The sequence below is a fragment of the Chrysoperla carnea genome, chromosome 4 (genome assembly GCF_905475395.1).
Source record: "Chrysoperla carnea chromosome 4, inChrCarn1.1, whole genome shotgun sequence".
NCBI lineage: Eukaryota > Metazoa > Arthropoda > Insecta > Neuroptera > Chrysopidae > Chrysoperla > Chrysoperla carnea.
Window position 1 is genome coordinate 53,551,883 of NC_058340.1, and position 17,333 is coordinate 53,569,215.

The window sequence follows — 17,333 nt, forward strand, 5'->3', positions numbered from 1 at the left end:
CAATATTTAAATCATTAAAGTCAATCTTTTGAAAACTGATATTTTTTTCAAAGTCCATAATACGATTACCATTTTCAAATATTTCATCAAATTTATCTAAAATATCTGAAAGCCATTCAAAATTCCATATACGATCATGTTGCCATTTAGATAATTGTTGATCGATTAATTTCCAATTAATTTCTTCGATCATTACTTGACGATAATCAGAATGATTTCCAATTTTATATGGAATAATTGTATCAGCTTTTAATAGTTTTTCGTATTCGCCGGTATTTTGGGTTTCATTAACATCCAATAAACGATTCACGTAAACGTTAGTGTTTAAAATTTTTGTAATATCAGCATCAGAATATCCATTTTCTTTAATTCGTTTCGGGTATGTATCGATTACAATCACGTTCATTGGCTGCACAACTTGAATTTTATCTTGTAAATAAGTAAACATTGGTGTTATCTTTTTCTCTAATGACATTAACTCATTAATATGTTCACTAGATGAACCCATAAATTTCAAAACATCCATAAATAATTTAAAATAGATTTTCATATTTTTAACACTTGCTGTATTCCCTAAATCTTTGGCACATTCTGTAAGTTGATCAAATAGTCCAGTACTTTGTGCTAATGTTATTTGTACACTAGTTGTTGCAAAGAAATCACGTATTGCTGTTGTAAAATCAACAAAATTGTATTGTGTTTTTTGATCAGCTAATTTTTTTGGTATATCTTTCCATTTAAATTCATTTAGTAACATGTTATATAAATCGTTAAATTGAATATCTTTTAGTTGGCATACTAACATCACATAACGTCGAAAATGTGATATTTGATATGTGGCTTCTTTGGTAATTGTTGTTGCAATACGGCACCATTTACATTCCCTAAAAAATTATTTTTAGAATTTAAATAAATTTGTCCCAAAACAAAGATCGGTGGTGGATTAGGGTTTTTTATCAACATTAGTAATTATATAAAGATTATTCCATTAGTATTTAACAACCTGCCTATCGACTTAGGACCTGCGCACAGGTAGGGACAAACACAGGTCATGCTGGTATAATAATTGTGGAAATGGTGCAGGATTACACTGTTCCGATTTACCGTTCTGATCGCAAATTTAAGGTAATCGTTCCTTTTCGTGAAGAATGGGATCAAGATATAACTTACATTTCACTCCCTACAGGGTCATATCTTTATGCAGATAGGTTAAGAGCCGGATATCTATCTGGTGCTAGGGTTTATGGACCTAGAATAAAGGAATCAATTCCTCTTGATCAATATGCGTCGGTTCTCTTGAAAACCTCGACAGGAACAAAGAAACGATTCATCGCCTTTTTTGAGCTCTTGGAGTAGCCGTATTGAACCGATGTACATAATTTGTTGTATGTTTTCAAATAGAATATTTTTGTACAAATAATTTTTTATGAACTGGGCTTTCGAAGTCGTCAACAAGGCCTTAAAGAAATGGTTAATAAAATATGTAAACTTACTCGTCATCTTTGTGTATATAGACACTCAAATCCAATAAATAATTAATTTGTTGTGTAACTGAATGGAAAATTTCAATTCCTTTGTCAACAGCTTGCGTTTCATTACCAAAATTATCAGTAGTGATGCTTGTATTAAAGAATGATAACAATTTTGGATTCTTTAATATGAATAGTAAAGATTCTTGTAATTGAACTACATGTTTCTCAAAATCACTCTTTTTTAATTCGACTGCTGATTTTGTATTGATATTTGGTTCTTCGAAATGCATATCGCCTTTAAAACCATTTAACGTTGATACATATAATTGATGATTGTCATCGATTGATTTTAATAATTTATCAGATATGTTATGTGTTTTATAAGTATCGTATAAATAGGATGCAAATTTTTCTGTTTGAATTTTGTCCATATCTGGTATTAATTTGTATAATACTTTTTGCCATAATGCTAAACTTGACAAATATAGTTTTGAATTTTCACCATCTTTCACAAGGTGGATGATTGTTCGAATTATATCTTGAAATGCTGTTTCTATTATAAAATCATTCAAGTATAATTTTGTTTCATTCTGAAATTATTAAAATTTTGTGTCATTAAACATTTTGTAAAAAAAATGAATGTTTGGCGAAATGAATACATTGAAACTCGGTCTCATCAATTACCTAATATGATTTTTTTTTAAATACCACAAAAAAGCTTCTAATTGGATCAACGGAAATTTAGTTGGAAATGAGAATTAGGTAGGCGAACTATTTTCGAGAATATCCACTTCAAAATGTTCCTATGTATAGTATGTTTTTAACTTTTTACGTCATATCCTTTCGGTCTATAGCGTAATGACTATACACAGCTTGATTACTACAAAATCGCAAAGACTGGTGAACTGAGGTATACAAAATCATAAACGATAGTAAGCTAACCTGGGTATGTTATAATTTAGTTTGAAAGCCACGCCACAAAGGCAGAGATATGTTATCGAGAATTACTGGCCTGAATTCACGGTGGAAAGGTCAAAGGTTCTGGCCGTAGCTTAAAAAGGAATTTTTTTTTTCTTCAAAATCCCAATTGCTGATATTCTGATGTCTGTATTTATGTGGACCACCCTGTATAATTAATTCATTAATATAGAATGTGCACTTACCCCATAATAATATCCTAAATCTTTGCGAATACCACTTAAATCAAATGAACAAATTAATTTTGATTCATTTAAAAAGATTTTATTCTGTTTTTGATTATTAGTTACATTACAATCATCACGTAATATAAATTGTTCAATGATGAATGTTTGTAAATTATATCCAAGTACTCGAAAACTATTAATTTGATTTCTATCAGCTGCAATCGTGGAAGTCACTTCTAATGATGTTGAATTTTCATTTTCTATTTCAGATTGAATTGAATTTGATAATTTTTGCATGGAATCAACTACAGTTATTAAATACTCAAACCAGGTTGTGTTTTGATAATAATAGTTCAATATATTCATGACAGAAGAATCGGTTGAATAACTGTAGAGAGATAAAAAAAATTAATAAAAAATTAAATTATTAGTTGCCTTTTGAATAAATAGAAAAAAAGGAAAAAATTACAAAGAAACCGGGACTCGAACTCGGATCCTTTGGATATCCGGTCTAGGATGTAACCAACTCCGTCACTCCTATTCTATGTGTGTGACTTGTGTGTAGAGAACACACAAACGTTTCACACTGCTAAGTGATTCAAATTACATACTTTATCATGAATTCTAAGATAATTTCCATGATAGTGAAATTAACCTAATTATATCACCGAATACTATAGTGTTCGCCCCCCCCCCCTCACAGTTTTCAATGATTGTTCTAAATAAGTTTAAGCAAAGAAAGTTGGAGACGTTGGAGATTTATTCAAAAAACATAGAAAATCTAATTTAATAAACATGTTTAAATTACCTAACATCATTTAATATGTAATAACCGGCATTTTTTAATTTTTCCGTCCATTCTGGAACAAATAGTGTTTGTTGCACCATATTATTTTCCTGTAGGTTTTTTGCCAAATCATTAATTTTTATCACACTATCGGCAACATCTTCGTATGTTCTATTGTAAGTATCATATGTTTCATAGTAAAGTATTTGCTGAAAAAAGTTAAATATTATAATTATTATTATTATGAAGCGGAAAATTCCTTTAAATGTCTATGAAGGGTATCTGAGAGAAATTCAAGTTTTCAAAATTCTAATTTGATTGGTTGAAAAACTATTTAAACCACGCAAAATGAGTAGAAGAGTATTTCTTATCTCACGGGCGTACATATATTCTTTATACACTGTTATAATTGTTGATATTACTTACTGGAACTTGACCCGCTAATAATATCAAATTTTCTTCCATAACTTCAACATGTAGAAAATTTAAACAGGAATAATTTCCCAATCGATAAATATCATTCATTGTAAGTGGATTGCCTTCAGGTATCGTTAAATATTTAAAAATTTTCTTACAACTTATTGATTGAGATCGTTTAAACTAAAAATAAAAATTCAATATTATTCAAAACAATTACTCTAAATATTGTATAAAATTAATACTAACTATATTTTGGTAGGCAGGTTGTTGAAATGAGTGTACAAAAATTAGAATATAATCTGTTAAATACTCGTAAAATAATTGTGGACCTGAGGTTCTTGTAAAACCCATTACTTGCAAGATTGTGGCATTATTCGCTGGAAAAAAAGTTCGTTTAGTTATCGAAATTTGCTGAATTTCTTAATGAACATATTTGGCTTTAATCATAGTTTTTTTTTTACTTACTTGATAATTCTTCTAAATACGTGCTTAGGTAATTATTTACTTGTACTATCACAGTTGGGAAAAATCTTAATAAATTCATTGGTAAATTATTTTTAATATCATTATATAAAGTTTCATCACAATTTTCATCAGTCGGATTGCCCTCTTCGATAGCATCGGTACAAGTAACATAATTATTTTCAATTTCGCTTAATGGTATTGTTGGTTTTGGTGCTTTATTAAACATTGCATCCAAAATTTGTAAATTTTTTCTAGAAATAAAAGAAATAATAATAATTCTAATAAAAACTTACTGTAATTATTTATGACTTAGTGTAAAAGGTTAGTTGAAATTAAAAAACATAGAACAATTTCTTTAAATTTTTCAATGTTATTTACCCATAAAAGACCTCACACAAATTATATATAATCTGCAGTTCGGTCAAACTTTTTCAAATTTTGGGGAATAATAGTTAAAAAATTATTGTAATTTAATTGTCAAAAATCATGTATGTATATATGTAGCTGAAAATATTGATCTTAACACTTCATATTATTGATCCACTGAACATTTAACACTGCTTCTTCTTTGAATTTCGTAACATATTCTTCAAAAAAACAAGAACTAAAAAACAACACCCTTACTAAAAATCCTTATTAAAAACACATGTATGCATGTAGTTATGCATATCTGTATATGTATTTGCCTATATACACATAAGCATATATTATACAAATAAGTACATTTTCCAACTTTAATTTAGCCAAAATTTGAAAAAGTATGACCGAAATGCAGATTACATTTGTTTTGTGCGAGATCTAATTTCAAATAATTAATATATTTACCGATAAAATTCCATATCTGGATGTAAATTATGGTATTTTATTGATGTGGAATTCCAAACAGTTACAATTTTATTTTCATCAAATTCTGGAATATCCGTGAATAATTTAACTTTAGGACCATTTTTAATTTCTTCCGTTTTCATTATAATATCATGAAATAATTCTGATACTTTTCGCCAATCGGTTAGAACGTTATGATGATCAAAAATTTTCCACTGGAAAAAATAAATTCAATTACTAATCTTGGATTAAACTTTCTTTTCAAAATAAAAATATTATAAAATTTACCATTTTTAAAATTTTTGAAAAGATTTTACTATTTTTAATTTCATTTAAAATTGTGTTATCACAGACTGATACTTCAAATTCACGAATAACTGTTGCTGATTGATTTTCCAATTTAAATAAATCTGCTAAACTTATTTTTGAACATGGCCATCCAGGTATTTGTTGCATAAAAATATCGATTTCTTCTGTCTAAACAATGTTATAGTTGTTAATAAAGTATTCAAGAAAGTTTCGTTACTAGTCACACGATAGTGTTCATTGAAAAACCATTTCATTATAAACTTCCCAAAAAATTATCGCTTTCAGATTTTAAAGCAAGGGAGGATCCCCGAAAGCAGCAAGTTGTTTTTTTAATTTTCACGAGCCTTCTTGAGAAAAACATAGCCGTGTACCTAAGTGGGGGCGTTTGGAAAACTTGAATTTTTCGACTTTACCCGTAATGTGAAAGTTTAGAATGTACAAGCCCCAAGGTAGTTTTAAATAAAAAGCTTGATTTTTTAAAATATGAAGTTGGAAGGAAGGGGGGTGGGTGTTGAAGGCTAAAGAACAAAGTCCTGACGTAATAGAAAAATTTTTAAATTACCTATTAGGTCATTAACGTGAATGAAAAAAAAATTTTTTTTTTACAATATCGTGTGACTAGACTTGATGTTGTTTAAGATGCAAAGCTTTAACATACATTTGGATCAAAATCGATTAGTGATTTACCAAAATCGTTAATTATCACAGGTAAATTTACAATTAATGAGGTAAAAACTGCTTGTGTTTTTGGTAAATTTTCATGGAAAATATCAGACATATCAACTTTTTCATTCTCTGGAAAAATAAATTTTCGTTTAAAATTGATAATTCACACATTATAGTTCGATATTTCATTAAATTTCAAAACCTACCAATAGCTTTATTTAAAATATCATCAAAATATGCCAAAATTTCATTTAATGACAAGATAAATGATTTCAATCGTGCCCATACAATATTTGGATTAACAGAATCGAATTTAATATCGATAAATTCTAAAAGCTTCGTAATTGTTTGAATACTAAAAATAAATATAATTTTTTTGGTTAATTATTCGTTCTAACAATTTTTAGGTTTAAAATCATGGAAATTAAACAGCTTGTGTAGTATGCGGGGGTGTTAATTCTTGAAACTCGAAATATGCTCAGTCAGGTTTCAATGAAAAGCTCTCTCTCATCATTAATGGAGAACAACTCTTAGTTGAATATTTGTAAAAGTTTGAGGGGCTCTTTCATATTTTAAATTGAATGCCTCCAGTTTTTACAAATAGACAAGGATGAACAACTCATAGGAAAAATTATTTTTTACTTTTTAGTACAGTACAATCTTGTTCCTTAAAAAGTATCTTTTATTAAATATTTTTTTTTAATGATAATTGTATTTCGTAGAGGGATATTATTTCCGACAAAAATGTATTAAAAAAAAATAAACTTACCATAATTCGAATCCAGTTTGAAGATCAATATTTGAGCTCCAATATTGTTGAAATGAATCTTGGAAATGTTCATAGTTAACAAAATTGAACATTTTAATTTTATGTTGAAATAAATATCTTACAACCGTGTATAAATTTTTCTCTTGTATTAATAACCGCTTCCATAAATAATTTTGTTTTTCAGCTACACCACTTGCATTTATATTCTCCAAAATCATTGGCTCCAAAATATCGTAAACTTCGGTATCGTTCTTAACAAATAAAATTTTTAATTTTTGTTGTAGATCGTCCAGAAGATTTTCAATTATGACTAAGCCCAAATTAACATTCTCTTGGGAAACGTTTAAATTTTCAATCCCATTTTGTATTAATTTTAGTCGAATTGTTTGTCTAAAAAAATTTGAAAATTTTATAAACTGAAGTAGAACATCAAATCAAAGACTAATTCGAATAGTACTTTGGATAATCCATTTTATTTCTATTTTGCTTGAAAATAAAAGTACATAGGCAATTATACTATTCGGTTGCTTGCTAGAGAGTATCCAGAACTTGACTCAAGGATGGTTTTGCCCAACGAATTTCTGCCCATTTAGACCAAAAAATCTGTGTACGCTCATGCAAGCAACCGAACGAACAATTTCTCATGTGCTTTTATATTCAAGTAAAATCGAAATTAAAACCTATTCCACATTAATTATTTTTTTTTGAGTAATGTCAGTTTTAAACATAACGAAAAATGCTGAGAAGTTAAGATTTGAAAAAAGAAACCGTCATGTACTTTGGATCAAAACAACGTAGTGTACTACTAATCAATGACTATAGACAGGGACTTAATTTTACAATCCTTGTGTACCTTGAATAGGTTAGCCTAGTACAAGTGAAAAAGAGGTCCTATTCACTTTGAGTCAATCAAAAAGAGTTGAACCGGTTATTGGCCGCTTGGCGAAGATGGTGTCTACAAAGTAGGATACCTCATATAAGCTGTTCCCTGGAGTGCAATGTAAAGAAGATCTACATATTGAAAAGAGGGTCTTCAGTTCAATCGCTGGGCGTGATCCAAGGTGTTTTATAGTGTGAGGGTACATAGTACATTATGGTCTCATACTATGGATCACACAATTATAAACTATAAACGCTTTCACGCATGAACTAATGAATGGATTTGAATGAAACTTATCAATAATACAGTTCTAACATTAGAATAACCCATGAGCTATAATTAAAAAAAATTAGACATTACACTATGCCATCTATGAGCATCATTTTGAACAAAAAATTAAAGGTTTTGGTAAAAATGTTGAACGAGATACAATCCATGGCCATCTGTTTTCATACACTCAATGAATCAAAGCTATATATCATTAAAAAAAAAATTAATCTGTACATATATTTTAAGAGTAAAACAATCCCTACCTCTTTTTCGATTCTTTTGGAAGCGGGATAAGTGAGAGGAAGAGAAGTGGAGACTATAACGCGGTGGTCTTTACTTTTAAGCCCAGCGAATCGGGTGTGTATAAAGCTAGTATTTACATAAAGAAACAAATTCGTTTAATATTAAAATTCTGAAAAATATGCAGCGTGAAGGAATAATGGTACTATAAAGAAAGACTATTTCTATTGTTATATTTAAAAAAAAAAAAAAAATCCAAAAATCTAAATTGTGGACCGAGATACGACACTGTCCTATATTACATAATTATTCGATTCGAAACAAATATTTCGAAATTTTCGAATAATCGTACACTTCTTATATATAACAAACGAGTATGAAAAATTTTGTATAAAACTCACAATACGAAATCTTGTTCTTTATCTGAAATAAGTGGCTGCCATTCTTCAGATGAAAAATTCCTATTCAATTTTGTCCAATCCAATTGATGTGTTGTTACGTCATCATTAATACTTTGTGCAATATAATCAAAAATTTTCTTTCCATTTAAATATAAACGATAAAAACTATCACTCGACCAATCATTATAATAATCGATTGTCATATCACTGCTTTTACGATTTAAATTTTTTAATAATTCATCAATTTCTAAAAATCCTAATTCCGATATAATATCTTCAACAAATTTTAACCATGTACTAGAACATACATCGAATTTGATATTTTCAATTTGTGTATATTCGGTAACTCCAAATAATTCCATTATATTTTCATCCGAACAAAATAAATCGTACGTGGAATTTAGATTTGATAAGAGTACCTAAAAAATAGTAGTCTAAATTTAATGAGAGCCAAATCTCGAATGTTAGTTATTGAATATTGCTCAATGACAGGGGCCTAGTATTTTTTTAAACTTTTGAAGTGTAAAATTCTTTTGGCACGTTGAGCACTTTTTGGGTGAACAAAAATCATGGAACCCGTGTGTGTGTAATTGAACTCCTCCTAAACGGATGAACCGATTTTGATGAAATTTTGTGTGAGTTTCCAAGTGACGGTGAGAATGATTTAGATTCTTAATTTGGTCCACTATAAAATGTTTTTGAGGGTTCAACCCACTTCCTTCCAAGGATGCAACACTTTTTTCTTTATTACCATGATTTTTTAAATATTTTATTGGACTATAATTTTATATAACCAAGCGCATGAAGTCCGCAGTTTTAAAAGAATTTTTCAAAAGAGAAATGAAAACGCCCGGCAAGGAAAATGTTCGTAAAAGATCGTGTAACGTCATAATGTTAAATAACTATTGTATACAGTGTATACTATTCAATTAACATTATTACGTCACAACGATGTTTAACGAACATTTTTTTTGTCGGACGTTTTCGTTTCTCCTTTGAAAAGTTCTTTTAAAATTGCATGGAGCTTTAAAATTATCATGATAAAATAAAAAATAAAAACAAGTTTTGTTATAAAATTTATATATGATCTTTTCATTTTTATCAAAAATTGGTCCAAAATTGCAATTGTTGTCGGATTTTTTAATTTAGCTAATTAACTTACATTAACTTTATCAGGATCTTGTAACGATTTAGATAAATTATTAAAAGCGTTTGGTCCCAAACGAACTATCACATTTAAGGCATCACTGTGTTTTTCAGATAAACGATAAACAATATCTTTACCCTCTAAAAAATTTTGTAAAAAAATTTTTGTTAATATCTTTGGCAATTATATCAAAATATTTTGTATTTAGTACAAACCTGTTGAAATAATTAATAAATCATTAACCAAACTTAAAATATTGTTAAATATCACAGTTTTTTCTTTAAATAAATTAAAAAATGGCAATATTAATTTGACTTCATCTAAAACTTTGGCAACTCTGAAATTATAAAACAAAAAATTATTATTACAAAATATGATTTTGTGAGATTACATAATTGGATATTATTTTATAATAAATAATAGGATTCTTTTTTTATTATTATTAAGATAATGAAAAAGATTTTATTTTTAAGCAAATGTTACGAAATTAAAAAAATGGATACTTATTTAATTTCATTTTTTTTTAATGTTATTGAGTTTATTTGTAAAACGGAATTGAAAGAGTTTATTGCATGTAGGTAAGTATAAAAAATGACCTGGTTGAGTACATTCAAGATTAAAATAAAAAAAATTAAATTTTTTGAATCTTGAAAATAATTTTATTAAAACTGCTGAAAATGTAAGATGAAATATAATTAATTTTTAATTAGGTATAATATTGATATATTTTATAAATATGTATTTGCAGGACCGTAACAAGGATATTCAGCACTAGTGGCAAGTATTAAAATTAAACAACTATTAAAAGTTTTTGTTCCTTAATATTTTTGAACTGTGATTCGGTTTAAGTGGCAGAAGGAAAAATATGAAAAAATATGAATTTTTTTATAAAAATTTGTTATAAATAATTAACACTACCACATTTGAATATTTCGCCTTTCTAAATTCGGAATGGGGTTGTATCAAAGTACAAAATTTTGAATTTTTGTATTTTTTGATCAGTTTTATGCAAAAAAGTACTCTTGTAATTTTTTCTCTAGACGCTTAGTTTTCGAAATTTTGAAAAATTAAAAATGCAATATTCGATTTTAAGAATAATTTTTTTTCTTCAATATATTGAGGGAATTCGCTTATCTAACGCAGCTCCTGCGTTACGAATTTTTATAATTTAATTTAGAAAAAATAAATAGTATTGTAGCCCAAAAATATAAAACAAAGAAAAATAAAACAGTGATTTAAAATTCAAATAACGACCTGATACTAATATAAAAAGCCATTATTATATTTTATTAAATAAATAAATTATTACCGATTAAAATTCAATAATCGTTTACAATTTTATTATTGAAATATAAATATTTCATTTCCCGTTAGATAAAATCACACTTTCATAAATAATTTACGCATTTAGAAATAACGCTGATTTTATCATATTGTTTTTGCACTAGCCGCGTAAAACTATTTCATCAGTGGTATGTTGAGAATGACTCGAGTCATTCTATAGTCATTTCAGTATTCTATAATTTGCGACCTCTTTGTTCTTCCAGCGAGATTTTTAATTATTTTACTTCTGTTAGGAGTATATGGAGAAAAATTTAGTCTGGTAGATTTTCATATAAAAAATTTAAAGAAAATATTGATTTGCCATATTTGGCCATTCTGCCTTCCTAAATTAGAAATGAGGCTATAGTCCGAATACCCTCTCACTTTTATACTTCTTAAATATTATTGCCTATAATTATTAGTAATATTAGATTATTAGTAAACAATCAAACCACGCCTATTGTGGCTTTACTTATACTTTTTTTAAATCCCTTCTTTAGTTGAATATTATTAAAAGAAATTTACTAATATCTACTGATTATCATTGTTAACTGGTTATCCAATGATAGTAAGTGAATGAACAAATTTATCAATTTTTGCCATACAAGTATCTCCCAAATTAGGCCTCAGATCCAAATTTGGAAAATAGTTTTTTTGTTGCTCTTGGTGAGCTTATTTTTGTAAGCTGGATTTCAGCAGTCACTAACAGAACACGGTGTATATTATTCATTTTCGCTATAACAGTACTAAAAGGGTTTTTTAAATATTTTTGTATAAATTTCCTTAAATAATTAAAAGAACGTTCAAATTTGAATTGTAATATTCGAATACTTACAACATAAGTGGTTCAGTATTATTTTCAATAACAATATCATCCAATATTGAACCCGTATTATTTGCAATTTTCCAACTTAAACCTAATATTTCTTTAGTTGTCATTTTTGGCTCGGCATCTAACTGCATACGAAGATCATTTTCGGTAATGTTTGCTTGTTGTTTTGCACCTAATTGTAACATTAATATATCCATACGTAAATTTTGATATAAATCAGCAATATTATCTGTTGAATTTTTAATTGGTTGTCGTTTTAACATCTTATCTTGTATTAATTTTAATAATGTTGAGACATGCATTGATAGACGTTTAATTGTGGACCATTGTGGTGTAACACCATCCATTGCTGGGTCAATGATTTCAATCACTTGTTGAATTCTAAATGAAACAAAAACATATAAAATAAAAGTTAAATAGTTTAAGTATATTAATTTCTACGTATACAGGGTGTCAATTTTAAACGAAATTATGTAGTAATTTTCTGGAGAAAAGTTTCTTGTGCGAAGGAAAGAAAAAGAAAATTTATTAACGATATCACTTTCTAATTGGTGAAGGATTTCAAGATGAAATGAAAGTCGACTTAAAAATTATTAATTGAAATTTATATTTTTTATGGCATACGTTTTTCTACGTGCTTGGAGAGGAATTTTTATAACTCTAGAAAAAATTTCCCAATTGAAAAACATTATTTTCTGATTAGTTCTTGAACTGTGTAAATTTATTGCTGTATCCGTTATAAAAATTCCCCCATTAGCTTCTATAAACACAAACAATTTTTTCAAAAATGGGAATGAATTAAAATAGAAAAATTTTGTTTGAAAAATCAATCAATTTTTATGATTTTGGAGAATAGATTATAAAATTATAAATTTTCAGTCCCCTGCCCGAATTTTTGTATCATCTTTTCATATTTTGACCAACAAATGTGGATAAAGAAGATCAAAAAATTCCGTGAGGCAATTCAAAAAATTCTATCCCCTAAAAAAATAAAAAAATATATGGTCTCCATAAATGATGTAGATTGTCATGGTGTCTTGAATGACATCACGACTTGGTATACAACCATTTTTGTGTATGCAAGTTTAAGAAGTTGTAATCAAATAACCTGCTCCGTTCTATTAAAATGTAATGCTGTTTATATAGCGTTTGTCATGGCGTGACGTAATACTTTCAATATTTTCTGATTGGTCTTTGCGCTATCACGTAACTGAATGCCTAATTTTACAAAAATTATTTTATAAAAATAATAATAATCCTTATTTTTTATGAAAAATAATTTTGTATTTTGTTATCTACATATCATGAATAATCATTAGAAACTTTTATCCAACCGATTTATTCTTAGTGGACAAAAACCTATTGCATGATCTATTCTACGGTTATATCAATTAAATATTTCGTAGAAAAATACTTTGATTGATTTTTAATGGGACACTCTGTATTTAGAGATTTTTCTCAAATAATATATTATTTAAAAAAAAGTGCTACTTAAGGTCAATTGAATTGATTAATTATTATAATCATTAAAAGAGTTACTCATATTGTGTGTGTTGAGTAATCTGTGGGAGATCTTTAATTTGTTTGGGATCATTCATACATTGAATGTCACTTACTTGTCTTGCTAAACATAACAACCTTTTATTTAATTATCATTCATTAAATATAACATTAGTGAGCCACTTATTGAATCGTGTTTATAAAAATTTAACAAGTAAAAAGGGTAACAATTGATTCTTTATAAACATTGTAACACATCATTTGGCAAAAAATTACATTGGTAAACCACGGACTCTTATTGAAATATGAACTAAAATGTACAAAATAATTTAATCATGTAAAAAGCATGTAATCCAGACTCCAAGCTTCATTTCGTGGCCGATGAGGGTACCTTTATTTTGATACCCTACTCTGCTATTTCGTCTATCTTAGGACACTTGGTTTTAAGACGAATATAACGATACCTTAACTTTACGAGATAATTACGAATAAAGAAATTTAAAAACATATGATACGCGCGAAAAACACAACTACACATTAGCAGTCGGGTAAAAATGTCTGGTTTAAAATAAGTATTCAGAAGTGAGTTTTTAATGTCTATTTTATAAAATCTAAATAAAAAATGTACTTACAAATTGAAATCGATAAATGATGAATTGATGCTTTGAAATAAAGGTAATATTTCTGGTAACAATTTTGCTAATGATGTAAAATTTGTGGGTAAAAATTGTTGAAATTCTTGCATACGTCCAAGAGAATCAACCATATTACCAATATTAGTGAATACATCTGGATGTCCAAGTTGAACCATAACACGACCAAACTTTTAACAAAAAGGCTAAATTAATATTCTAGGATTTATAGATACTTTGTGCATTGATGTTAAGATATATTGATATTTATGCTAAGGGATAGTTTTTCGAGAGCATTCCACCCTCCAGGAAACTTATCACTTCCATATCTGATTCAGTTTGCGCCATAACAACTGAGCACTCTAGGAAAAAAATGAAAAAGAACGATTCGAAGAACATTTTGGGGGTGGTTTGGAAAAGTTTCACAGGAAGTCATTTTCCTAGTCAAACTACTCATTAAAAAGCTTTGTAGCCGTGAACGTTTGCGATCAGAACGATCTGAAAAACATTTTGGAGGCGGTTTGACCGTACCTCGAAAATTTTTTGTAGCCGTGAGAGCTTTTGATCAGAATGATCCAAAAAACATTTTAGGGTGGGTTACAAAAAGTTTCACAGAAAGCCATTTTTCTATCTAATATTGCGGGGTCCTTTTATAGTTATTTTAAACTAGTAACTCTCTATTTATCAGTTTTTCTCTAATTGAGGTAGTAAGTACGTCGATAAACACGGGTAGTCCGTTTTGGGTAGATGCTAAGAAGTATAACCGCTCGCTTGAAAATTACTAAACTCTCAAGGGGGTACAGATATCCCTCAAATGTACTAAAAGTATCATATTTAAATTAAAATTTTTCTACATTTTTTTTTTTTTCAAAAACAACCTATATTTATATGAATTTATGACGAATGTTTTGGAATCAAAATTATTGAAGGCATAAGAAATCAAAATTATTAAGGCCTTTAAAGTTGACCGTTTTTTATTCTTGACTGTAACGGGCCTACTACTTTAATTCTAAACTAAGTATTAGTGATTGAAATTGGTGATTCTGCTAGCTCTGGAGTAACTTCTGGTAGTTCTGGGAGTGAATTTTCAAATCAAACCTCGATTTTTATCAGATACTCACCATTCGTAAAATATCACCAAAATTAATGTAACCCAAACTGGTAACAATTGCTTTACGTAAAAGTGTTGAATTTAATTGACATAAATTTGTTGAAATAATATTTAATTGTTCGCTATCGTTCATTATTAAATACTTATTTAAATTATTAATATCACATATTTCAGATCTAAATGAAGTATCATCATTGGTTGGATTGAATGATTTAATTACCTATAAAAAAAAAAAATAATTGATAGTAATTATATGAAATTATATTTAATAATTATTTATTTATTGTTCATAAACACAAACTTGTTATTATTATTTTTTCATTTATTTATTATTATTAAATAATACCTATAAGTCGTGTATCATTGAAATTAATAGTTTTTACTATATCCCTCTGTATTTATTATAGTACAAACTATAATCTATACTTGAAGACAGGGTGAAGGATCAAAATATTTTTATGGCCTTTAAAAAACTTTGCAATATAATTATTAATAAGAAATATATAATGATAAATTAATTAATAACTAGTAGAAATAGTCATGAAATTTTTTATTATCATTAATCTATAAGCCTTTTGGCTACTGTAAAATGTGTTTTTCAAAGTTTTTCTGGTGAAAACCTTTAGCATCATTTAAGCTGACATCAACATTACTGATTTTTCCATTCGTTTATAATTGCTTTAATTATATTCTTCTATTTCGTGTTATTTAATAGTAAATTTGCCTTGCGGCAAAAACGAACTCAAGATAACTGTTTAGGAATTATTGTTAACGATGGGAATGTTTTGACCTCTTCAATTTTAAATTAAATTTTGCAATTCCTACTTATAAAACACGTTAACTGTTATCCAAATTATCCACCTTCGCTTTCCACTCCTACATATCTTGAGAGTGTTTTCTTGAACCATTTCCTTATTATCTGTTCTAAATGGTCTACATTTCTAAACGATCATTAGCATTCCTGCCGAACATTCGATGTCAAGAGTGAATAATAATTGAATGTAAATATTTTCGAAAGCAGATATTTTAATAAAGAATAACTTTTCTTCATAAATCGTATAATAAAAAAGTTTTCAATAAGTAGCCAACTTAAGTAAACACACTGTATTTTAAGGTATATTAAATTTAGCCCCAAGTTTGTAACGGTTAGAAATATTGATAGTGCGAACAAAATTGTAATATAGGTGTTCATAAAATCACATAATTGGTCCATTTTCGTCTATCTGTCTGGAAACACGAAAACTCAAAAAGATAAGAGATATCGAGCTGATACTTTTGTAGCATGCTTAGGACGTAAAATGTGATTTGAGTTCGTACATGAGTAACATTGGCCAATTGTCAAAAAATAAACAATTTTTGTTCAAAACATTTTTTCTTGAAGATCTTTGTTTACCCGTGAGGGTGCAATTTGGCTAGAACGTAAGTTTTCATTTTCTTCAAAACTATACAAGATAGAAGGTTGAAAATGTGTAGGTAGCTTTCAATATTTGTCCTATTGATTATAATTTCATACCAAACCTCTTGGACAATATAAAAAGGGGGAGGGGGCAAATAGAAAATTTTTCGAAATTCCGAAAGCGCGGCCAGATGGTCACCATTTTATTTGACATGATTTTTTTTTAAACTTATTTATAAAACAATACGCCTTCCAGACCCATTAAAAAACAAAAGTTGTCAACTTAGTGAAGTTGCAGGCACAGTTATTTTCTAATATTAAAAATAAATTTTTTAAATGAACTTTGCAGATATAATTATAGACTATTGAATGAGAATTGACATTCAGAAGTAAATTGACATTTCTATTAATATTATTAATAGATATAAATTATATAATTTGATTAATTAATTTTATCCAATTACATTCAAATTAGTCATATTATTTAAATAATAAAAATCTATTGATAGTTTAATGAACTTTAAAACTATAAATATTTTATCGATAAATATGAGTTATCTCACTGAAAATTTAAAAAAAGGACTGTGTCGCGTAAGTAGGCTTTTATTGAGGTATACACAAACCGTTCGCAGCTTGAAGGAAACGGAAAGATTTTACATCGTACTAGAACGTTGCTTCCTTACGCCCTTCCTTTTTTCAAAACAGAGTGAAAATTATAAATGCAAATAAAAATTATAAAAGAA

General features: G+C 27.8%; 1 protein-coding gene across 1 annotated transcript; it reads right to left on the minus strand.

The window, feature by feature from the left end:
- Window positions 1-20: 20 nt before the first annotated feature.
- LOC123298781 lies at window positions 21-15,327 on the minus strand. Its single transcript, XM_044880878.1, has 19 exons — window positions 15,205-15,327; window positions 14,084-14,274; window positions 11,955-12,332; window positions 10,012-10,133; window positions 9,812-9,936; window positions 8,650-9,068; window positions 6,859-7,248; window positions 6,296-6,444; window positions 6,082-6,218; window positions 5,403-5,591; window positions 5,115-5,329; window positions 4,290-4,540; window positions 4,071-4,201; window positions 3,831-4,004; window positions 3,426-3,613; window positions 2,636-3,005; window positions 1,494-2,062; window positions 70-884; window positions 21-25 (listed from the first exon to the last, which is right to left on the minus strand). Exons 1-19 carry the CDS (start codon window positions 15,325-15,327, stop codon window positions 21-23), a joined length of 4,941 nt encoding a protein of 1,646 aa, XP_044736813.1.
- Window positions 15,328-17,333: the final 2,006 nt, after the last annotated feature.